Below are 25,804 nucleotides of genomic sequence, written 5' to 3'. Positions count from 1 at the left end.
TGTTTTTCAATACATTTTCCACAGTTATATGATTTTGTTAACTCTGAATAGCCACACAACAATGGAAGTGGTTGTCATTATTGCCATTAAAAGTCTTATCAAAGATGAAGATCTTGTCTTTGTTCCAAACAGTTTGCTTGGAAATTAAGAGTGTGGCAAACTCTATTTTACTAATTTGTGAGACACCATAGCGTATTTATGCCATCAATACTTCCAGCCACCTTTTTAATTAAATCTAGGCATTATTTTAGGGTACAAATTGTCACTCTTTCAACTAGTAATTAATAAAAATTGCACTTAGGATATCTACTACTTCATATCCTTTTAGGTCATATATTATTTTAGGTGATCTTGCTTACCGTGTTTCTGATCACTTCCTATGTTGAAACACATAAGCAAAATGTTGATTAAAGTCAAGAAACTAAAACATTATCGTCTTTCAAACAAGAAACGTATAAGGTTCGGTAGCTTACAATAATTATTACTGACCTTCTTGAATGTCCTGTGTTTTATTCCAGGCACGACAGCTATTTTCACGAGGCTTCGCAAGCTATACCATTAGTTGATGAATTCTATTACTTGCTTTTTTCGTTTCCTCTTTTTTTGACAAGATCAGATATAATATTGTTAATTACCTTCTTTTTCGAATTTTGTGTCTACCAAGGTTATAGTTCCGTACAAATCATGGTGTCTACTTATACCAGACAGTTGTTCCATCTATTTTTGGTGGAATACTCTATTTGTTGTGTCAGGGAAAATAATAGCATGTTCTTTGCTTGTGGATGTATTGACTTTGCTGTTAATTGAACAGTATGCACGTGATATAATTATGAACGCACAAATGCTTTAACAGGATTTAATAATATATAAAAACGCCTGAGATCCTATGAAATCTACAAAACCTTAAACGAAATGAAGAAGTTACGCCTGGAGCGTAACGGGCGTCACCTTCTCTATATATTTTAATGAACGAATTTACAAGACCGCCAGGTCTTACCAAAGGACACATTTTTTACCAAAAATCCAATGGACACAAAGGACACGTTCTCAGTAAGACCTTTAGCCTATTTTGAGATTGTTTTAGATGAATCTGTGAAATCTTAATTCGAAACTGCAAAAATCGATCTCCGGCCGTGTCATTCCATACCTCAAACCTATGTTCGAAACTTTCGAACTTTTCAAGCTTATTCATAAAAAAAAAGTGAAATCTTGAAAGTTTTGAAACATCGAATTTTAGGTAAATTTGAAGTTTATTAATTTTTCAAAGTTGATTTGTCAAGAAATTTAAAATCCTCGAACTCAATTGTACAGAAACATTGACAACTTCCAATTTTCTGATTTTGAACATCAGCGGCTTTAGAAACGTGCGTACTTTTCGAATCTAACGTTAACAAGTTTTGACATTTTCGAACCTTTTATACCTAGAACTTCAGCATGTTTGCGGTATCCCTAATGATTAATAACTTACTACTCTTTGTGAATGTATGGGTGGTCGTTTTACGTGGGTTGAAATTGTTTACTCTGGGTATTAACCTTGTGGGTGAATAGCAAACAAGCTTGTTGGAACGTCATCATCTGTTTTAAAGCTGAGTGTTTTTAGCCGGCTCAAACTTTCTATGTGTCCCGATTAATATTAAATACGACTTGTACGGAAATGTGCACTGTTTTTCTTCCTCTTCGTAGCCTGGGACTGCCGAATTATTTATATTCTAGTTTCAGACGTTTTATGAAATTCTCAAAGAATGCAGATTTATATAAATATCAAAATGACGACACTTTTTTTATAAGCAGACGGGGAAAGTAAGACCAGCCTAATTTGGGCTGCAATACCCCGCATCGCAGGGAAATTATGAAATGACCCAGAACGGAACGAAGTTCACAGGGGTACCTTATGTGGGCTGTGCATAAAAAAACACTATGCGCCCGATAAAGAAAACCCTTGTTAGCTGCCGACATCTTCTTTAGGCCCCAAGCTGCGTCCAATGTGGGCTGCCCAAGTTGGGCTCCTGTGGGTCTCCCGAGGGCAGCGCACTTTGCACTAATGGGGTATTTACGCTCCTACGTAGAGGTCCATTATCAGAATAACTAAACAAATGCTACTGTGTCGAAATATTCTTATAATAATTTTTAACATTTAATAAATATCCACTGCTTTCAGAGAGCTAGAACATGCTGAATAATCATTGGTAATGTAGTTATGTTTAAATAAAACGCTAAACCCTCCGCTGTGCTCTTTCATGACTTTATTTTTCAATTTTTAATGAGCATGTTTATTACCAGAGCACGCATTTTTGTATGGGGTTCATCTTTTGATTGCTTCTGCAGTTGAAAGCGCGTGTAAATTCGTCAGAGTTCATCAAAGCCACGTTTACCCTGTAAATAAGAGAACCATGTCACAGGAAGGTACAAAATATTATCACCAACCATCAACGCTGCTAGATTAAATTCGTAGAGTACGTTGATATTTTGATTTGAAGAATTTTGATATTATATAAATTTTAGTGGTTCCTTCTTACAAAATATTTTAAATAATCAGCAACTTTAGGGGCCTGACTATTGAGTAATACTAAGTAATAAAAGAAACTTCTTTTTTTTACCAGAAGCAAGTTTTAGCTTTATTTTAAATTTCATGCTCAACGATTTATTCTTGTCTCGTTAATATACTTCGTGTAAATAGTTCATGGGTTACACGGATACGTCAAATTCAGCAAAAGCGAACGAGCGTCCAGACAGCAGCAGCGAGCGTCGAGATTTCGGCGTAAGTTGCTGTTTATACACCAAAGTCGACGAAGGAAACGCGCGTCGGAGCATACCGACGTTCGTCTGCCACTACGCCATGTCACGCACTCCTGAGAAGCTCCCGGACAACCGGGTTTACCCTCCAGAGTAGGTGTGGTCCCTCCGTGTCGTGTGGTCCTTCAAAGCAGCGATTCGGAGCAGTATTTTGCAGTTCGAAAAGCCATCGGATTATGAGGATAACGAGTGCGAAGCAGCAATTATCGGCTCCCAAATGTCGCAGAAATGTTAGTGCATAGCCTCCTAGAGAAGGCTATGGTTGGTGCCGAAACAAAGGATTACGATATCGCGTCTGTCGAAACTGGCCACGGCCGCTCGGAGGGTTGGCCAGAAGCGCGAGACATATGCGCGACAAAGCAATTCGATCCGACGTGCGAACCACCGGAAAAATGGCCGCTCCCCGCACACGACAGTTGGAGACACATTCCTCCGACGCGTCGTTTCGTTCGGCTCCACCCAGTTCCGGGTGTCTTTCTACCGTATGGATCGCTGGAAGCTAATGGCTATATTTATAACGGGCGGTACCTTGCGCCACCGAGACTATAAACCAAAAATATGATTCATCCCCTCGCCTTTTGTGGTTTCTCTGAATTTTAAACAAATTGTTTTCATTAGATTGCAAATAACTGTACATGTCCGAAGACTTTACGAGATGTTACTTTTTTGCTTAAAGTCAATCAACCAGGATGAACAGCATCGGACCTTAGGAGCCATGCCGACGAAGCGAGCACTGCGTACAAGTCACGTGACTACTCACACAGCGGATTACTGCGTCTCTCCCGAAGTTCACGTGACACTCCCACGGCATTGGAATGGCCTCGAAGCGTCCGCTGCTGTCCATTGTAAGATAAAACGAAGTGTATTCGGGACTCCACGGTCTCGATCGGTCCAAGAAAGCCGGTTTGCTATGGACGAGCGAAGTCAGCAGCTTATTTTGTGCGTGCGGGAAAACTCCGTGGCGTACGTTGCCTTTAGTTCACGACGACCATTCGCGCGACAAACCTCTTACATTCTCTTCTCCCGATCGAGCCTCTCTTCCCGTGACAGCGTGACGTTCGCGCCATCCGTGCCGCCATTGGCTGCGGCCCTCCGACAGTCGGACGGCGGAAGCGGCGAATATCTGACAAGTTGGTCGCAAGCCGGAGCCGACGCTCCGGTCCGACCAAGCCTGTCTTGACCGACGGTCGTTCAGATAGTTCACACGTCGGATCGGACACTTTTGACGCGCACCTGTTTTACTCTTGAGTCGTGTCAAAGCCACTTTTCGTGAATCCGCAGAGATACTTCAATGGAAGCGATGCACTCAATACTCCGGTGCGGCCTCTTTCTTACAGATGGACAGTGTACTATAATCATAGCTAGCCTTTCACGTCCTCTCCAGAAAGTGACACCGAAGAAAGCGGACGATGCCTGTGGCACAATGCACGCGTTCGAAATGATAGCGCCAGTAACGGAGCCAAAACAAGCTATCCAGGCTTAAGGTCCGTTTTTATCGCTTACCCGCATACCACCGTCTACAGTTTGGGATGCGCGAGATAAAAATGTATGACTGACTCAATAGTTCAGATATGTTTCACTGGGTTTCTCGTTCTCGCACATTTGAAGGCGTTTGTTCTTCCAATCGGGAACGGCTGCCGATGTGGACGACTAGCACATGAGGTCATTCCTAGTGCTAATTGACTGCACATTTGGAACGTCATCGAGCTTGAAGCTTGTGACAGCACCTCGTGCGAGTGCGTCCTGCTCGGTAGGCCTACAAAGAATCTCGGGCTAGCGCGTTCTTGGAGCGTTTCCCATCCACGCACCAACTCGCCGAGTCGAGCGGAAAGGCGTCAAGTATACACGCCAACACGAGAACACGATAACATGACACATAACATAACATGATCGCCCCACACACTCTGACTGGCGTTGAACCCCCGACATTCCGATTCCTGATTGGAGCGCACGCGCGAGAGATTCTGGGATAGCCACCGTCGTCGAGGTGCGGCCCGTGACGTTGCGAATATAGCGTGCTCTATAGTCCTGTGGTTTTTAACCACTGATGTTTTGGGTCTCCTTCTGGCTTGGTAGAAAGAATAGGGGACCCCGTCCTCCAAGAGAAGGGAGGAGTTTGACAATTACTATAAAAAAGGTAAATGAAATCAACTAATTGAGCCCCCTTACTCACTCAGCGCGTATGGTTTGGTCTATTTAGCTTAGTGGGACAGAGCTCATCAACGAAAAAACATTGTTGCTCGGCTTGACTGATGGTCCTCAGGGACCCCTTTCGGGTTCCGGGTCCCAAAAGGCCCAAGACGGCCTTCAGGGACCCCAAAGGGTCAGCGGACCCCCATTTGAAAACCAGTGCTCTAGTTCGTCGCGCGAGCCGCCGACACGCGCTGGGCTACGCGGCTCTACGCCACGTTACGCATAGCGACGGAGACTACCAAGGCAAGCGGGCGGTGCGCCCGTCGAAGTTACGTCGGAGCATAAACAACCCTTACAAGCTGTCCAGCACGAGAGTCCGTCGTTGTCGGGAGAGGGAATCGGCCATGCCACAATGGGCTCGTTACCTATTACACTCGGTATTTCGAACATTCCGTCGAGAGGGTTCGAGTATCAAACACTCGGAAAACTGACTCGCCAAGTTAATGTAGCCTTCTTCGCCATCAAACTCGGGTCAAGAATAAACGCGAATCTTCTAGAAGTAGAAAGAAGCGTTGCTTCTCGGTCATGCACGCGGTCATTGGAGTCTTCTGAGGAAAATATATCCATTGTGCTGCTCTTTGGGAGTCCTCTGGTCGTCTGAATGTGGAACAAAAACGATATTTAAGTTTCTTACCCCGCAATGAAATGACGAAATCGAGGGACGGGTGGAAAGGCTACAAGATGGAGAACACTGCACAGTGTCGGTGTTAACTTCTAACCTGTCGCCCACTACAGCTTCCCCAATTTTTATACAGTTAAAACACTGACCCCTTCCCTCCCGCCGGAGTCTACAAAGTATCAAGGCCACTTCAAAATGTAAATAACGAGATTCCTTTTCAGTGACTTTCATTTTGACATTACAAAGGCAGTTGAGCTGGAAGTGTCAACTTACACAGCAACATTCGGATCATGGTAATATTTAAATTAAGTGACTTATCTAAATAAAAAAAAATATTTCAGCAACAATACTAATGCGATAATAAAAATAACTTGAAGGAAGACACTAGACGAAACAAGTAACTTACTTAAAAAATACTGAATAACCCTATAAATATGTTATTTATAAAAAAAGAATAGGTTTTTGGTGCTGGGTATCAAAATTTCCAGTTTTATTTAAATCTTCCAATTTACCCACGATCAACGGAATTTCCTTTTATGAGGAACAGCAGCCAACGCTCAATATCGACCGTCCTGGCATAAGCAGACGCGTCTTCGCAAACTGTCGCCTCATCGTTTTTTTTTTTAATATTTTTTTTTGTTTGCAAAGAACACGGACAGACAGAAGCGACGGAGCGTCGTGTAGTGTGACCCAATGCCACCCAGAACACAAGGTCTGGGCCTTTCCTCCATTCTTCCCCTACCCTCCTCCACCCCGTCTTCCCCCCTTCCCCGAACGTCATCACTAATCGATCTACGCAGCGCCAGCTATCTCGCGTCAGAGACGCTGCCTCCGCATCTTGTAGCGTCTCACCACGAGAGCTGCGCTAGCACTCGACGACGCCAGACCCACGCGACTGTCGCTTTTCGGCGTACGCTCGCCGAGTTGCAGCTCTTTTGCCGGTTGGGGCAGGTCGGGTGACCCATTGGCGATGACGTCATAATCGTCTCCACCATCATTATCATCATGGCGCAGGCCTTGTCCTCTAGGTAGTGTTGAGTCACTCATCGACTCGTGTTGATACGCGACACCTATCGAGACACTCCGGTAGTGGGCAGCGCTGAGGTCTGGCATGTGGCCAAATCCGCTACCTCTTATAATAATAATATTAATCTTTATTTGGACTCCTTAGTCGCGGGTGGAAAGTCAAAAGGTAAACAAATTTTATCTGACGACGCCCTACCACCCTGCACATAGCTCAGCAGCATACCGCAATAAACGCACAGAAAACAATGGAGTCAATATCGTGTCCACAGAACAATAATCTTATACAAAAGATACAAAAAACGGTAATAATAAAATCACGCACATATAAATAATATTATACATAAGAAGGCACTTCGTAGAAGCAAATAATAAATCGACAGTAATAAATTGCTAGGAATTTGTCGCTTACAAAGGAAAGCATCGGCTAACAAGGATAACTACAGAAACAAACAAATAGAAAACATAATCTGCCCCATAATTAGACAGGTAATGATTAAATAAAAGGTTTCACGACAGTATTCATAAAATGACATGAAATAACGTTTCATATCTTTTTTGAAGTTGAAAAGTGAAGTAGAACATTTTGTTTACTCAACGATATCGGGGTTGTTGTTTAAGAGCTCGGGTATTTAATAAGTTAATGCTTGGGAACCGTAATTTGTTCGTAGTTTTGGTTTTATGTAGATTTCGTTTCTCAGATTATATAACGTTGTCTTCGGGTAGTAGGTCTCACTAAATGCATTTTCTTCTCTGTTGTAGTCACCATATATATATATATATATATATATATATATATATATATATATATATGGTGCTTTGCAAAATATGGAGCTGTATGATCAACATAACCCAGGTTCTCAATACAACGAACTGTTTTCATTGGTAGACAAAGTAACTCAGTCAAATTAGATTTCGTAGTGGTTCCCCAGATCAATAAACAATAACGAAGATGGGATTGTACAAGAGTGTAGTAGAGCTGACGCTAAAGCCAACAAGGAAGGATTTCTTTGAATTTGTATAAGACGCCAATAGATCGAGATATTTTCGAACGAACATGATCTATAAGACGCGACCAGCTTAGTGTTTCTTCAAACAAGACGCCCAAGAATTTAAGGGAGGGCACTCGTTCCTATTCCAAGTTTTTAAAAGTTATTTTTAGATTTAGATTACTACGAAGTTGCCAATGATCCACTTTAAAAAAAAAGGGAAAGCCGTTTACAACTCCCTGTAACGCCGAATTGGAGCGCAGCTCTTGAGGAGGAGGAGGGAAGGGTACTGAGGGGAGGGTAGACCCCTCCTCTCCTCTTCCTCCTCCTTCTCCTCCTCCTCCCCTCATTCTTTGATATGCTCCGTAGGGTCATCTGACTTCGGGGGGAGGGGATCACGTGACCCTGGGGGGCCACGTGACCTCGGGGTCACGTGACCTTGGGGGTCATCTTGGGGGTCACGTGACCTTGAGGTGACCTTGGGAGGGTTCACGTGACCTTGGGTGACCTTGGGGGGTCACATGACCTGGGGGGTCACGTGACCTGGGGGTAACCTTGGTTACGCCGACGCCGCTCAAGCCGGAAACGGGCGCCTAAGAGCTGCGCTCTAAAATGATATATTTCGTTCTGTTGACATTCAGTTCTATTTGATTGGAGTTTAACCAGAGCGCTAGTTCATGAAGCCAAATATTTGACAGATCTTCTATTACACTTAAATCCTTATCAGTAAAAAATACACCGATATCATCTGCATATAGGATTATGTCGGGAGTTCCAGGTATGTTCACTATATCATTTATATGTAGTAGAAAAAAAAAGTGAAAGCCGTTTACAAATCCCTGTAACGCCGAATTGGAGCACAGCTCTTGAGGAGGAGTGAAGGGTACTCAGGGGAGGGTAGACCCCTCCTCCTTCTCCTCCTCCTCCCCTCATTCTTTAATATGCTCCGGGGGGGGGTCACGTGACCTCGGGGGGGGGTTGTCACATGACTTCGGGAGGGGGGTCACGTGACCTCGGGGAGGCGTGACCTGGGGGTCACGTGACCTTGGGTGTCACATGGGGGTCACCTCAAGGTCACGTGACCCCAAGGCGACCCCCACGTGACCTCAGGGGGTCACGTGACCTCGGGGGGTCACGTGATCTCAGAGGGGTCACGTGACCTTGAGATGACCTTGGGAGGGGTCACGTGACCTTTTGGGGTCACGTGACCTCGGGGGTCACGTGACCTTGGGGAGAAGACCACGTGACCTCGGGGGTCACGTGACCTCAGAGGGGTCACGTGACGGGGGTCGCGTGACCTTGGGGGTCACGTGACCTTCAAAGGGTCACGTGGGGTCATCTTGGGGTCACGTGACCTTGAGATGACCTTGGGAGGGGTCACGTGACCTCGGGAGGTCACGCGGCCTTGGGGGTCACGTGATCCCAAGATGACCCCGTGACCCCCAAGGTCACGTGACCCTGGGGGTCACGTGACCTTCAGGGGGTCACGTGAGGTCACGTGACCTTGAGATGCCTTGGGAGGGGTCACGTGACCTTGAGGGTCACGTGACCTTGGGATGACCTTGGTTACGCCGACGGCGACGGCGACGCCGACGGCGACGCCGCTCAAGCCGGGAACGGGCCCCTAAGAGCTGCGCTCTAAAAGCAATGGTCCGAGGATTGACCCCTGGGGTACGCCATAATTTATTTTTCTTGGTTCAGAATCGAATCTATTGATTCTTACATATTATGATCTGTTCGATAAATAGCTGCAAATTAAATCCCAACCTGTGCCCCTTATACCATAATGCATCAGTTTTTTTTAGAAGGATGTCGTGTTTAATCGAGTGAACGCCTTGCGGAAGTATGAGAAAATTCCCACGGTGTATAGCTGACTTTCAATACTATTGACTAGTTTATCTTCACTATGCTGTAGAGCCTTGTGCCTCATTGGGGAGTTTTCGTAGACCGTGTTTCCCCCTCCGCTAAGCAACGAAGAAGATGCTACTGCGCCTGCGCGCTCATGGCCTTGACTGTAATAATGTTCTGGATATCGTAGCGGGTTGCGGAGGGCGTTTGGGGACGGCAAAAACCATCTACGAAAACTTCCTATTCCCACTGGCGGTTGAACCTCATTCGTGAGGCGGTCGCGAGTGCGGCCGCTTACAGATGGAATACAGATTCGAGCGCATTTGACGACGAAGGCGAGCGGTTGCGCTTTGCGGTTGCGATTCGAACGCCAGTGAGAATGTGCAGCATTAAAGGGGCACTGACACCCCAAAGGTCGTATTCTTTTTTATTGTATAAAACGATGCAAGTTGTAGTCATAAACACGCAAAAAAAAAACCGCATCGCGAAAAAAAAATTTCCCCGCGCGCGCGCGCGCCTTTTTATTTTTGGCGTTTATATTTCCCGCGCTCACCTCCTTGCTTCTTTTGATCGGTGACGTCAAAAATCAGGAAATTGAGAAGCTTTGTAGGCGACCTTTCTATAACATTTAATGACGGCAATCGTAAAACATGTTTTTTAACGCAATTGCGAACGCAATACGGCCTTTCTTTTTGAAATACCGAAAATAAGATTTCGGTGTGATGTCGCTTCCTGGATTTGTATGCTCCCTCGGAAAACTTGACGGCGCTCGAGCAGAGGATTATCGGCGAGTCGAAGACGAAACCGGTTTTTTTTCCCGCGCCGGCACCCTTCTATCCCGCCTGCTCGCCTCCTCCTCGCTTCAGGCCGCGGTAGCAACGGCGCTTAGCTTCACAGCGTGGAGCGGAGGTCCGAAAGAAAGTCAAGTCGCAGGAGACCGCAAAATTTGACACACTGCACTGGCGCGGATCGCGCGGGAACTTCAAATTCTGCATTTGGAAATTGTTTTTTTTAATTCAGAAATACTGAATTCCCAAGTTTCAAACTTTGAGGGCAATGTCCAGGCATCGTTTTCAATCGTTTCGGATAGTAAAATAAACTATGATTTTGATGTGTCAGTGCCCCTTTAAAGGGCAACTCCGCTCAATTTCGAAAAGTTCGAGATAGTGGCCGATTTTGCTTTGAGAAGTACTCAAAAACCATCCCCAATCCTTTGTTTCGCGAAAAATAAAATATTTTTCGTTAAATTTTACTCTAGCCATGATCGCAAATCGAAACCGAAACGGTGGCAAAGCCGGACAACATTGTATCTTCGGCATCACTAAGCATGTACTCCCACGTGATATACAAGGGGTCACATGATCTATCACGCGGACATGTGCTTCGCAGTCATCGTCGCGTAGTATGCAAAGCACTGAACACACGCACTGAACAGACGCCGCGCTTGAGAAGGCGATGGGCCTATCAGTAGGGTATCAATTGTCGAGCGCCGAGCCGGCCAAGCGCGTCGCTCACGTCTCTCACGGCGCTGACGCCACCCGTGCTCCCCCCCCCCCCCCCCCCCCGCCCCCCCAAAAAAAAGAAAACTGAAAAAAAAATTGTACATGCTATGACGTCACGGACGTGCCGGGAGAAGGAATTTGGAGGAAGCGGAAATGCAGCCGGGCAGTGTTGTCCGGCCCGCACGCCTCATCCAAAAAACCAGCGGGTTCGTGCTTGTCAAACTTTGACAGCGATTTTAATGAACTTCTAGGCGGAATTCCTTCCTAATATTTGCCATGTGGTCTTTGTAGATGATAACAAAAAGAACTGTATAGTTTTGCACTACTGGAAAAGAAGCGGAGTTCCCCTTTAAGGTGCATTCACACCGGCTCGAATCGCAACAGTGAAGCCGATTAGGTCGTTTTCGTCACCGAACGGTGAAATTGTTCCGGATCATTGAGCGGCCGCATTCGCCACCAGTATGCGAACACGGTTCAGCCGAAAGTGTGAATACGGCGTGTCTCTGACACGCCACGCGTAATTCACACGAACGGGAAGCCTAATTTAGCTGCGGGCAGACTGCAGTTAAAGTCCCCAACGAGACAAGCCCGGCAAGGCATATCTTGCAAAAGCCCGGCCTCCAGCACGCTGTCCATGCCTTCCGCCGTGGCTTAGCCTCCTATATACTGACAAAGACTGGCAGACGTCCACGAGAGGCGGCCGCCAAAATGGAAAAAAAAAAAAAAAACGTGGAGTGGCAGACAACGGATGAGAGGAGAGCCACGTGACTGGCGCCCCGCTGTGGCGAGACGCCGAAACACACTTCTTCCTAACGAACAATTGTGTTTCGGGTCCTCACCGCTGCAAAAGCTCTGCGCTCACGTCCAGGTTTCCCGAGAAATGGCTCTCTGATGCTCTGTGCTACAAGATCCTCGTGGTCCGAATCCGCGACCGGCTCCGTCGTCGAACTTCGAGGCTTTGTGAGTACAGAGGAGGCTATGGCCGTGATTTGGCAGCGCTCTCGCACGAGGGGCACGAGACCCCGAAACGTTGCCGAAGGTTGGAAGCTCAAGCTGGGGGTGGGACAACCGAAACCACTCCCCGCCATTCTCACCTAGCCCGGGACTGTAGACATCTAAATAATAATTACATCGAAAAAGGATACACTCTTTGGATGCTTCAAACACGAGTCAAATCCAGGAACAGAAAGAAGACAATAAAAACGTTCAGACTTTCCACTTTCCTGAAGAAGGAAGACCAGCGGAGCTGTACTCGATACACTGCCGCAACGCGCACGTGCCCGTTTCCCGCTTCTTCTCGTCCGACACGCCGCCGATCGTGGATACGTCTCCCGCGAACCAGAGTCGGTCGCATACGGCGCACATATGCCAAACGGGTTCTCCCCGAACTCCCTCTGGAATCTCGCCGTCGCGCCCGGGAACTGTTCAGCCGGCGTGGAGTGCAGTCGTCGCCGGGCCTCGCGCTTGTGCTTGGCCTCCGTGGCACGGTCGTCGTCTGTGGCGTTGGCCCGCCGGCGCCGTTTGCATCGCTGGTTCTGTTCTCGGTGGGGGCTTTCCAGGCGAGCGATGTGCTCTTCTTTGGCAAGGGAGTCTGAAGCGGTGAACGCAGTGGAAGTCGAGGCGACAGCGCTTCGCGTCGGTTGCGGACCGATTCGCGCGGCTGCGTACGTCATCGCTCCTGCCGCTCTTTCCACGAAAGGGTACACGACTGACCCATCGTGAGTCCAAACCGAAACTGATAAGAGCGTAGTAAACAGCCCGCAAAACAGACGAGGACCAAGAAACACACGTGACGAGCGCTGCGGTCGTCACGTGTGTTTCTTCTTTGTCCTCGTCTGTTTTTCTCGCTGTTTCCTACGATGAATTCCCACCAACGCGCCGCCCAACTATCCATTCTTCTATGATAGCTGGAAAGGTCGCCGCCACCTACGAGCGACGGCGGCAACCATACTGGTTGTGTGCTTGCCGCCGTCGCTTATAGATGGCGGTAGCTGTCGAGAGGCGTTTTTGTCGACAAGTCTTTTGTACCGGACACGATCCTCGGGAACCTAGCCCTTAACAGCTCCATTCTAATAAACTGGCGCGGTGGGTGGCTACCTTGTTCTGTACCAGTTCCGTTCTTTTTTTTTCTTGTATTTAAAAGTACTGTGAAACCAATGCGTGTTCAGCAAAAAAAAAATCCGGACTTTATGGAAGAATACAAGTTTTTAACCTAGTTATAACTCTGAGTCTTGTGGTTTCTGGTAAGTATTAACTACACTCTTAACGGCGTACCCTCTATGGCTACCTATAGACGAATTAAACTTCTACTTATTGGCGGGTTCGTTTCACACGCACTGACACCGTTCGAGTTCTCTCCCAGAATGCATCGCACTCGCAGAGTGTTGCACGGAGAACAGGGGTGCTATGTTGCGCTTTTTGCACTCCCAGAAGACTTGGAAGAAGGAAGTGACGTCAACGACTAGAGCAAACGCAGATTGGATGTTGACAGAAGAAAAAAAAGTGAACATCCAATCTGCATATGCTGCGTTGTTGACGTCACTTCCTTCTCATTAGTCTCCTGGGAGTGCAAAAAGCGCAACATAGCCCCCCTGGACTCAAACGAACTTGCCAAATGCACCAAGTGCAGAAAACGGATGCTGCGTCCATCTATGTTGTAGAAAGAGTACCAACCTCAAACCGAAACTAGCGCGGTTCTGTTCGGAGTGATGGGTGGGAATGCGAGAGTGCAGTCGCTATCAACGTTTATCTAGAAACGTTGGTCGCTGCAGTCTGTAGTTTATAGTTGCGATTACTTCAAGCAACTCGGCTGTCAACAGATAGTTACAGACGGTGTAAATTTCCGCAACCAGCTTTCCACAAAGCAGCTGGTTGCGATCTTTCAATTCTCATGACCGGTTACACTGAAGACAACTGATGATGTTGTCCGAGCACAAGCTTGATCCCTTTGAGCATGGTATTATGCGTGAACCACTGAAAGGGTACGGCTTAAAACTAGTCTGCTGGAATATCTAACAAAAATTTTCGTGGGACTTTCGATTTCGATCGTCATTACAGGTGGATGAGGCCGTCGTGAGGGCGTCGAGAACGAGAGCTTTGTCGAACAAAATACGACGGGGCAAGTTAGCTGACGTAGGTAAATGTTAAACATGATGATGTTGCCCAAGCCTCGGGTAAAGTCATGTTTAGCTTTCTCTGATGCTTATTGGGCAGTCAAAGGTTTCTGCTGGGGGAGTTTTGTCGACAAATGTTAAATTTTTCACCCGCACACGGATGGTGATAGACATCTCGGGAACTGCAGGTGCGTTTCTTATGAGCATTTTTTCTACACACTGGTATATTTCAGCGTTTGTATGGAAACAGAGCGACTTAAAACCTCCAAATAAAGCACGGTTTGTCAATTTCTTCCTTCATAAAATAGCAGACGCTCACAATTCAAGCTCGCGTTTGATCCCGTTGCCCGCGGGACGCGATTTCTATCAGAAAATCTACTTTTTTTTCCTTTCGGTTCCGCGACACATCGTAGCAGACGAACCCTCGTCGTCTGCTACCGCTCCTCGCCGGAGCGGCAGACATTTGGGGAAACGAGAGCCAAATCAAATGAGCGCCCGGATTGTGTCTCCCTCGGTTTTCTCTCTTTTTTTTTTGTGGCGCCATCTATGTGGAGCACCGCGAACTCTCACTCCGGGTGGGCGACCGGTGGTGACCGGCTAAACTGACGGAGATGGTTTCTTGTGGATTTTCAGTGGAGGACTGACGTGCTTTTGGTTTATTTTGCGCACTTTCCCATAGAGTCCCACGCAAATCCGATTCCAATTTTTTTCCTCTCGCGGCAGCGCCATCTGTCGCAAATCGAGGGTACCCGCAAGCAGACGAGTACACAATCCGGTGAAAATAAACCCTGGAGAAGGGGAACAACAGGGACAAAGGACAAACATAAATCTCCAAACACAGCTACGTGACTGGTGCGCGACCGAAAAAGTTCCGCCTGGTCCGGGTATTGAATCCGGGACCTCTCCATTACAGGTGGAGCGCTCTACCAACTGAGCGCTCCACCTGTAATGGAGAGGTTCCGGGTTCAATACCCGGACCAGGCGGATTTTTTCGGTCGCGCACCAGTCGCGTAGCTGTGTTTGGAGATTTTATGTTTGTCCTTTGTCCCTCTTGTTCCCTTTCTCCAGGGTTTATTTTCATCATTATTGTCCAGCTCGCTTGCACCTTTGCATTTAATTGCATTATAAACACAATCCGGTCACGGCGCTGCGGTAGCCTTCTATGGGCCGTTTCCCCACCTGTCTATCTTACACCCTGGTCTAGAATCAGATTTAGTGGTTACGCTGCGGTGTCAATCAGTTCGTCGAACGACGTTTCATGTACGAATCGTTTCGTCGACAGTGCGATGTTTCATCGACAGATCGTTTCCAGGAAACGAGCGCCCGCGCGTTCCATCGACAGACGTTGCGACTAGGGGTTTCCCGAACCGGCCGAGGTTCGAGTTCGACCAGGTTCGACTTTTTCGAACTTTTAGTGGAAAGGTCGACGAACCTTGTAGTGAGGTTCGACTCGTGTGCGCATGCGCGAATGGCTGGCCAGTTGGCTTCGGATTGGATGGTAATGGCTAAGGGAGGAATTAAGTTCAGCGCTGATTGGTTATTTAAGTTAATACAGTACAAAAAATTAAGTTGATAACTTCTTCAGTGATTAGAATTAGTTCCTTTTAGTTGCAGTTGTTTCCAAAATTAAGATAACCCTTTGCATAAAAAAAAAAAAAATCTTCAAACCTAGACATACATGTATCAAGGTCTGGCCGCACTGTCCACAAAGTCGAACCAGTCGAATTTGGTGAAAGGTCGAAGGTTCGTCGACCGGTTCGACCCAGTCGAACCCCGAAAGTTCGACCTAAATAATCCGGATCGACAAAAGTTCGCGACACCCCTAGTTGCGACGTTTCGTCGACAGCTCGCTATGCAGCTCCGCCAGCTGCACCCCCACGCGGCCTCTGCGCCTGCGCGGCGCGCGGCCTTCTGATGGCTGCAACGAGGTTGGATGGCTGGCTGGATGGATGGATAGATGGATGGATGGATGGATGGATGGATGGATGAAAGATGGCCGACTGGGCCAAGAAGGGCGAACCAGTGCGCTGCCATCTTGCCTCACCAACTTAAACTATTATTATTATTATTATTATTTTGATTACCGATTGCACCGATGTCGGAACTTGCGATTTGTATGGTTTCGCTCGCGCCTTCGCGCGAACCTTTGGGGAAGCGTTGTCAAAGCCGGAAAGTTTTGTTCTCGACCACTATCCTTTATCAAATTAGATTCTTAAAACATTCAACAATCTGCGCTGCTCTTGAGGGCTACGCTTTCCCCAGCATACCTGATCGAGGCGCCTGTACGTCATCGAATGCGGGCTGGCCGCCCGCACTGCGACTGCTTTGACGAAGTGGCAGGGTCGTTTCCAGAGAAAGTGTATCTTTTCGCGCGTCGCGTCTTTTGGTAGAATCCTCAAGAGCCAGCCGAACAGTCCTTATGTCAAAATATAGATCGTCCACACGTCAAAACACTGAAGCTGTTAAAAAAAAAAAAAAAAAAAAAAAAAAAAGCTTGAAAGAAAAAACGAGGCCTGTTCGCGGTGCACACAGCCATTCTATCGTTGAAAATAACATAAATCGGGTTCTAAGCTAACTGGCATCTGGTCTTAGCCGCTAGCACTAAACTTTGGAGGGGGCTGAGCATTCGGTTACGCGTAGTTTACTTTTATGGTTACAACACACGGTTTTTCTTTTATCCAAACACCGGGCATTCAACGTACCGTAATACCAGACCGCATACGATTTCTAGACTTTAGCATATTTAGCTTCTGGATATTCAATAACACAGTAATTCTGCATATATTATGTCTGTACTGAAATTTTTCATGCATATAAACCAAGCCGTACGTGACCAAAGAACACTAGATTTAATCGCTATTTTATGCAAAGAGCTGGGTTACGAACTTGCCCCAGGTATCTCTCAGCTGGCATCAATAAAAAAAACATTGAATGTCGCGTCTGAGGACCAGTCGGCTGCTGCCGACAGATCTTGTCTAGTGGTACTCCCGCCTCCAAGGCCTTGGATGTGGTGGCTGTTGTTATCAATTATGGTTTACTTTGTGTAATAAGATTGAAGGTGGGGTAATATTTTATTTATCTATAGCACCAACTCTCGTGTTTCTTTCTTTGCTCTGCAATGTAGCGTTTTTTTGGATTACTCGTGGGCACCGTGCTTGAGGGAGTGCGCGTGTCATTGTTTTTTGTGCTTTTGTTGTTTATTTTTATTTGACATTGTTTGCAGCTCTTGTTTAAACGGCCCTTAAAGATAAATGACGATGATTCGAGTGCGACCAAACAGTTTTTTCGCGGATAAGTCGCAGTAGCCAGTAAAACACTGCATCAATTTTCCTTTTGAGTAATTGAGGCTAGTGTAAATAATTTGAATTTAAATATTAGGGTTGTAATGTACCAATAAATAACTCCAAGCTGTATTTTTGTTTCAAAATAACCAATCTGAAAAAAAAAATTAATATAATCGGTGTCCACTCCCTTTTCTGCAACCCACCATTGGATCGAAGTTTTGTTTTGCGCCTACGCATATTTTCCTCCGCCACTTTTCTCCTTTCAGTAACTTTCGGTTCCATAAACGGGCTTCAGAACTTGAAAATATCCCAATAGGCCGCGCGCAAAGTCCTGTGCGTTCTAGCTTCTTCCATGTGGCACGGATGAGAGCAAGAGGGTAGCGCAGTTGCGCTCCTTTGAGAGCAACTGCTCGCGACTGGAGAGCAGTTGCTCTCCAAGGTCATCTTTGTCGTCTGCTACAACCGCTTGTACCTTGATTTTCCGGCATTCCTTTCGGCGCTGCGGAGGAAACAAAAAAGATAGAAAAAAAAGTTTGTCGACGAAACGTTTTAGGGTGGTGCTGTCCACAAAACGATTTTCGACGAAACGTCACAGTGTCGACGCAACGTGTGTCCATGAAACGTGTGTCCACGGAAAGTTGTCCATGAAACGTAATTCCACGAAACGAGGTTTGACGAAATGATAGGAACCCGTTACGCGGCGACTCTTGTGTTGTAACCTCTAAGATGTAACGTTGGACAAGAACGGGTAACATCTACACGATTGTTTCTTTTTGTTTCCTCCCAAAAAGATAACTTAGAAAGGGAAAGGGGGAGGGCCAACACGTGCAAGAAGGAGGCAGAATAGGAGGGGGAGTGAACACAACCGTTTTAGTTCAACGAAATCCGAACCTATAGACCTTTTTCGCAAGGCCGTCGCCATCTTGAATTGTCGTCACTTCCAGTATGGGCGAAAACAATGTTTTGCCGTCGCCACGCCAATAGAAGGCATTCAGGACATAAACGTAACGGTCACACATTCTCGTTTTGCCTCCCCTTTATTTTTTTACTATTTGCAGGTTGAAACGTTCTCATATTTTTTCGTCGCCCATACCGGATATGCCTAGTTGGCGGTCAAGGGCGAGAGTAAACGGAAAAGGTCTATAGAGACGTAACCTCACGTGTCCAGACTCGTTGGCACCTTCACCCTTTCACTGCCATCGCCACCGACACTTCGGTTTCGGAGGGATTGCGGTTGTGGCCGCCCGCGGCTGCTGTGCATGGTTTCGTATCGGAACTCGTCGTCGCTGCTGTTTCATCTGAATTACTCTAAGACGACAAATCTTCACGAGCTATGCTTGACGTTTGGCTAGTGAGAAAAATGTTAATACCCGACGCAGTATTGAATCTGCATCACAGCTTCGGTTCAAGTTCCTATACCGAATGTTCTTTTATGCAGCTTAGCTTTGAGTCCGAGTTGAGATGCTAAAGGCAAGTCTGCCCTCGTGGACGTCGGGATCAATGCAGTCAACATCTTTCCGGGAATGCACGGAAAGCTCTACTTTTCTCTGACATTGAGCGACACCTGAAGAAAGCTGGAGCGAAGTACCTCTTTATCAATCATCTACGGAAGGTTTCAAGACTCATATTATGCTTTATCTTGTCCGAGATTTCCGATAACAAGTTGAATACTTCTGATGTATATGATTTACGTAAGTATAAAGCCTTAGGTTGGCAAATAGTGAAGATTGGAACATTTATTACATACAGGAAGACAATGTCCCCTTGTACTTCTAACGAGAGACAAAATCCACATATTGTCAGACCAATATTGATAAACGATCAGCACACCAATAATATAGAAAATTCCACAAGCTCGGTCAAGTATTTTTTTGGGGTCTGTTCATACCGCAGGCAGAGGTGCCAGACAAACCCAGTTTGTCTGTCTATGACGTATACGCAACAGCTGAGAAGATTGAGATTTACGGCGCAAAACAAGGTGCACCGAGTGATTGTGCACACTGTAGAAAGCCCTCGTGGTCGCTCTTGCGCAGCTGCTGATACTGCTCCAAAAACTGCGTTTGCCCAAGGACACTGCACCCCGAGGGTTAATGAACGGAAAACTCAAAGCATTGCTGGTTAAGCTGGGGCAATGAAGACCTGTGTGACCTATGTCGAGCATTACCTTGCATTAAATGTTTATTTAGTTTGGAACACCGACATGGACAGGGCGTTTCATTTTTTTTTTGTAATTATTTTAAGGCTTTGACAATAAAGAGAGTAGTTCTCAACTTTTGTTGCATTACTTACGCTGCCCAAGCGCATACTTTTATGCGGGATATCCTTATTCACCAATCAGCGATCCCATGTTATCGTAGAAATGACAAGGGTCGCAGTCAACTTTGTGGTCGGTTTGCCTTGCTGCATACCCGACCCGGAGGAATAACACGGAGCCAACGGTTTCAACAACAAGAAACTACATTTAATTGGACATGGACAAGACGATTAACATTGCTACCGGCGCTGCCGGAGTCCAGGCAGCGACTCTCCGTGCGCCGCCTCTGATCTGCCTTATCAAGGCGGCGCATCCGATGTGCGCGTGGCTGGCGTGACGTCGCCGCCACGCGGGAAAAGTTCGGCTTGAGCCTCGCAGTCGGGCAACTTGGCTTGGGAGCCGCCAGGGTGCCCACACTTCCCCCCCCTCAAGCTTCGTCCGGCATGTCGATGACGGAGACGTTGTGGGCGTCAGGGGGTGGATGGCGCTGTTGGGCGGACTGACGTTGTAAGTCCGGCCGGCGCCTGCTGGACGAGCGCGGCGGCTGCTGACGAGCGCGGCGGCTCGGTCAGCTCCAGCTTGTCGCTTGTTCGGGATCAGGGCTCCACCAGGTGGCTGCTTTGCCCGTGGTCCTGTAGAGGGTGGCCGCGGTCCACGATGAGACCGGCCGCCGTGTCGTTCAGATGGCGGGTGTGGCGACGGTTTTGTCCATGAGTCAGCTTCGTAGAAAACATGGAAGCAGACGACATGGGACTCAGTTGAGGGCTGAGCCTGACGTTATTTTCGGACCCCTTCCAGAAAGTTTGAAATAACGGATCTGAGGTGGGCACACAATCTTCTCCCCCCTCTCTTGAAAAAGGGGGCAGATCCGTGGAAGTAGAAAACTACCCCCAAAATGCGAAAGAGGCCAAGGGGACAAAAAAAAAAAAAGTTCCTCTCTCTTTGGTGTCACCGACGTCGCAGGTTATACCGCCGCCTTGGTGGAGACAAGGGGGTTTCCGGAACGGGACTGCCGTCAGTGTCGTTCCGGTCCTGCGACGAATCTTCGTCTTCTGCTTGGAAAAATCGTTTAAGGTCGGTGACATGAACAGGTCCGGTTTCCTCACTAGACTCACAGTTAACTAGTTTGTAAGTGAGTGGTGAGCACTTTTCACGCACGCGAAACGGACCTTCCCACCTGTTGGCGAGGGAGGCTGCGAAGCCTCGAGCGGCGTCACTCAGTGGGTGAGTACGCCGGAGTACAAATTCTCCCACCTCGAACTGCAAGTCACGTCGCCCCTGGTTGTACTGTTCTGCCTGCTGTACTCGGGCGACGTCGAGATTTTCTCGGGCCTCTCTTAGGTTATCGGAGAAGCGCTTTCGCAGGTCCTCTGCGAACTTCACGTAGGGGCGAAGCCTTCCTCCAGACTGTGTAGAAAGGAGACTGTTAAAAAGCGGGAACGCAAGCTCCTTGCCGAAATTTAATTGGGCAGGAGTGAGACCCGTTGACCGATTAGTGGTTGTACGGGTTGCGAATGCCAGCTCGGGCAGTTTCGCGTCCCAGTCTTTGTGGCGCTCGGTGTAGGCCACTAGCATCATCTTAAGGTTCCGATTTACCCTTTCCGTGATGTTTGCTTGCGGGTGGTACGGGGAAGTTCTTTTGTGCTTGATTCCCAGCACCGCGCATGCGTCCACAAACACCTTACTCGTGAGATAGGAGGCATTATCGCTTACAAGCTGTGCAGGAAAGCCAAACCTGGCGAATGTTTCGAGTAGACACTCCCAGACTTTTTGCGAATCTAGCTTCCGCAATGGAAATAACGCAACCCACTTCGTGAAGTGGTCGGTTACCACGAACAAGTACTGATTGCCACGGGTACTACGTGGGAAGGGGCCCATGACGTCACAGCAACAAATCTGCCAAGGGCTCTGACTCGCGATTGGTTGCATGAGACCGGGGGGCTGGCCACCACGTGGTTTTGCCTTCTGGCACACCGAGCAGCTACGAGCGTATCGGAGCACATCCTGCCTCATGCCTGGCCAGGTAGCAATTTGGGATAACTTTTCGTAAGTCTTGCTCCCACTGCTGTGTCCTGCCAAGGCAGAGTCATGCATGTATCGGATGAAAAGCTTACGTAGCTTGCGGGGTATCACGGTCCGAAACGCCGAGCCACCCGGATCGTCGTCGGCCTGGGGGATGTAGCGTAGCAGGAGGCCGTCGTCGCTCATCAAGTAGGAGTCGAACTCCTCGTCACTTGGGCGGTCGACTGGACCTCTTGCTGCCAGCCAAGTGGACACGCGTTGGCAGAGTCCGTCATCCAGCTGCGCCTTGCGCAGCTCCTCGCGGCTCACCAATGTACCCCACCGTGAATCTGAGGATCCTCGTGTCGTGGCCGCGACGGTCACCAAACCATGGGTAGCCTGCGAGTGTTCCTCGGGAAGCGGAGCACGAGAAAGCGCATCAGCAACTTTGTTAGTTGACCCCGGCCGGTACACAATGGAGTAGTCGTACTGTTGTAGCGTAAGCGCCCAACGAGCAAGACGTCCAGCTGGATTCTTAAGTCCCCTTAGCCATGATAGCGCTAAGTGATCAGATTGAATCTGGAACGTTGCGCCATCTAGGTACATATCGAAGCGCTTCAAAGCATGAATAATGGCGAGACATTCACGTTCTGCGACACTGTAGTTGCGCTCGGCTGGAGTTAGCGTGTGGCTCGTGAAAGCAACTGGCCGAAGCACACCGCCATACTCCTGCAGCAAGACAGCACCCAGGCCACAGTTGCTTGCGTCTGTCTGCAGAACGAACGGCTTGTTCAAGTCTGGGAGCTGTAAACAAGCGTTGTCAGTCACGGCTTTTGAAAGGGCTGCGAATGCGCATTGTTGTTGTTCGGACCAACACCACTTGACGCCTTTTTTTAGAAGGTGATTGAGCGGTTGCGATATCTCGGAACAGTGTGGAATGAAATCCCGGTAGAACGCAATCATTCCGAGGTATCTTTGTAGGCTCTTTACGTCATGTGGGCTTGGGTATTCCGTTAGCGCGCGCAACTTATCTTCGTTGGGGCGAAGCGTGCCGTTATCCACAACGAATCCAAGGAGGTTAATCTTGGGCGCGGCTAACTGAACTTTTCCGGGATGAATCGTGAGCCCAGCATTACGCATTCGCTCAAGTATAATGCGAAGGTGCTCGACATGCTCTTCGATAGTTCTCGAGAAAACAACCACGTCATCCATGTATGCCATGGCAAATTCGTACTTCGAGTTCCCAAGTACAACATCCATCAGGCGTTGAAAACTGGCTGGAGAGTTAGACAAGCCAAACGGCAGTCGGGTGAACTCGAACAACCCTCTGTGGCAGATGAAAGCCGTTTTTGGAACGTCTGATGGGTGAATCTCGATCTGAAGGAACCCGCGACTGCAATCCAGCGTTGTAAACACGGTCGCGTTACCGAGCGCGTACATCACAGAGGAAATGCTGGGGAAAGGGTAGCTGTCTCGTACGGACACATCGTTAAGCCGCCTGTAATCCACACAGAGTCTGGCTGTTCCGTCTTTTTTCGGGGCGAGAACAACGGGGAATGCCCAGGGGCTCTTCGACTCACGTACTGAACCGGTGTCCATCATTTCCTCGAGCGCCGCATCAAGGAGTGCCCTTTTGTGGACGCTGATCGGTCGAGGATTGCACCTCCGAGGCGGCGCGTCACCGGTTTCAATGCGGTGCAGCAGAATGTCAATGAGGGCCGATTATAAGGCGAGGAACGTGCTTCGTGTTTAATTTTGTTGCTAAAGCCGATATTCAAGGAGGGTCTCAAATTGGCGAAAATGAATTGTTTAAAAGTATACATAAGTAGATACTATATAGAGAGCGTACCTTTTATTATTTACGCTGATTTTTTAAGAAAAGGGGGTAATGCTAAGCGCATGCAGTCTTTGCCGCATTTTTTGTGGGTCTCGGCGGACATTACCATGAGGGGATAAACGTCCCATTTTGTTGACTAAATATTCAAAGTATGTTGATTAACATTTGAAATAATGGCTCAATTGGCCAAGTCGCAATTACAGTCTTAACCTGACCCAATTTAGACAGTTCACAAAAAAGAAAATGCAACCTTTGAGATATTTGCCATTTAAAAGTTTGCCTTCCTTGCTTGATTCAAAGCCGCTGCAGGAAGGCGCGCCTGATTATGGTGCGTAGAAGTGTGACGCAGTTTTATCGAGCCTCCTCGTAAGTATCTCGACGGCGTGCCTTTGGCGGACGCGCCGGCGTCAAGCTTAAATGACAGTGACGGAGGGACAGGAATAGCTACGTCCCTTTGCTGCGGATTGTAATCATCCTTGCGGTCTTGAACCGAGCGAAGGCAAAAATTTAACCGCAAATATCTGAAAGATCGTTGCCTTTTCAGGAATTGCCTGAATAGGGCGAGGCAGTTACCATTACTCACGTTATGACTGGAATTGCAACATGACAAATTAAGTCATTAATTAACAGGTTAGTTATCAAATTTCGGTTAACTAGTGAGCATAATTTGACATTTATCACCTCATATAATTCCCACCGACCACACGAAAATACGTTGAAGACGGCATCCACGTAGCTATTACCGGCTTTTCTAAAAACAACTGTAAAGAATTAAAAAAAAAAAGCCCCGACGCATTGGTCGCCCACATTTTTAAACCTTAAAAAATAAAAAAAATGAACACGTTATCTCAGTCGCTATTGTAACCTTTATGCAGGAGCTTTCACGTGACCACTGCGTTGAGGGTAATAGTGTTTGCGGTTACATTGTAACTCCTATATTAAAAGGTACAAATTTGCAAAACCGTACCCTCTACTAAAGGTTACCCTTCTAAGAGTGTAATAATGAAATCTATTAGCAATGGTTCGTTTGAAGAGGAACTAGCTTCTAGCTAGTAGAAATTCGCTAACCTATGTCTCGGTACCGTGTGGGGGTTTGTACGAATGTAGTCTTTCCTTGCTTCCGTAGTCATTTTGTTGCAGAACATCTGTGAGAAAAGAAGTTGGAATAACGTGTGTTTATAGAGGTAATACAGATCAACCAGAAAATGTTATACACTGCACGGGTACATTTAGTTCACATGCTCGTCCCTAGATCTCAATTTTTGGAAGGGTGAAACTTTTATAGGAGCTCCAAACAAGTTTCAAAGTTAAGAACTTCATAATTTTCAAGCATTGGGCTCAGACGCGTTATTAAATTAGTAGGGTCTCCAAACGTTTTTGGCAAGGATTTCGGATTGGGGACCTGTTGCAGTCTCAGTATTAGATTTAACAATGTAAGCAAAAAACAACTGAATAAACAATAATTTAACTGCAAAATTTAAACTACATAATAAATTAAAAAAAGAATTGTAATACATATACTTTGTTTTTAAATGAAATATTTTGACATTCACTAGATTACAAACTAATTGTGACCCCGAGATTTCACCAGACATAAATCAAATTGCGTAGAAACTTTGGCATATTCACACAGGACAGAATACTAATGAAAACGGTAGATCAGGTCAGATCACTAAGCCTGAGACATACGAGAACGCAAATGAGTTTTTGTTTTTGAGTTACGCAGATATGAATCGTGGAACTACGAACAGTGACTTTGGTAATGACAATGTACACTAAATAATATGCCCAGAAAACCGGCGTTCTGGCAATTTCCTAGGCATGTGGAGATAGTGTATTTAGAGTTTTAAGGGAATTTGAAGCGAGGAGGGGTTTTGCTTGAATATTTTTTAATCGAATATAGTAGGGGAGAGTCGGGAGGAACGGGACGCTTTTCACAAATGCATTTTAGTTTTGTTTATTTTGAACGCAAAAAGATGGTTGATGGATTATAGTACAAGTCGAAACAAGCTGCGCAAACTCTGCGAAACACAGGTTACTGCCACTTCTAGAGCTACTGCAAAAAAAAAAAAGAAGAAAAAAATAGTTTCTAACAGCTAAAATCTGTCCCATTCCACCCGTCCCTTCGGGTGGAGTGGGTCATCCTTTGGGAGGAATGGGACGCCAGTAAAATATCGGTTCCAACGTCTTCAGCGGACATTAAAAGCCGATAGTTCCACATCAAACTTGAAGCAAGCTTGCAGGCGCTTCGTTCCCCCAATAGTTTTTGGCGCTGGCAGCTTCTTCACAATATCCGTTATTGGCACAGTCCCTATATCTTTCTGCGGAGAAAAGTAAAACTTTGAGCT

At 47.0% G+C, this 25,804-nt stretch overlaps 1 protein-coding gene across 1 annotated transcript in view; it reads right to left on the bottom strand.

Annotated features, from left to right (window-relative positions):
* Window positions 1-2,273: 2,273 nt before the first annotated feature.
* LOC115319408 (neprilysin-2-like) overlaps window positions 2,274-25,804 on the bottom strand; it is a 191,629-nt gene continuing 168,098 nt past the window's right edge. The window contains exons 19-20 of the mRNA XM_040211985.1: window positions 24,525-24,601; window positions 2,274-2,373 (exon numbers count right to left, since the gene is read on the bottom strand). Of these exons, the coding sequence (XP_040067919.1) occupies window positions 2,274-2,373; window positions 24,525-24,601 (177 nt within the window). The remainder of the gene's footprint in view (window positions 2,374-24,524; window positions 24,602-25,804) is intronic.

This window comes from Ixodes scapularis, unplaced genomic scaffold (assembly GCF_016920785.2).
Source record: "Ixodes scapularis isolate PalLabHiFi unplaced genomic scaffold, ASM1692078v2 PGA_scaffold13__105_contigs__length_92229423, whole genome shotgun sequence".
Classification (NCBI taxonomy): domain Eukaryota; kingdom Metazoa; phylum Arthropoda; class Arachnida; order Ixodida; family Ixodidae; genus Ixodes; species Ixodes scapularis.
The sequence above is the reverse complement of the archived record's forward strand: the minus strand, read 5'-3'. Positions and strand labels throughout refer to the sequence as shown.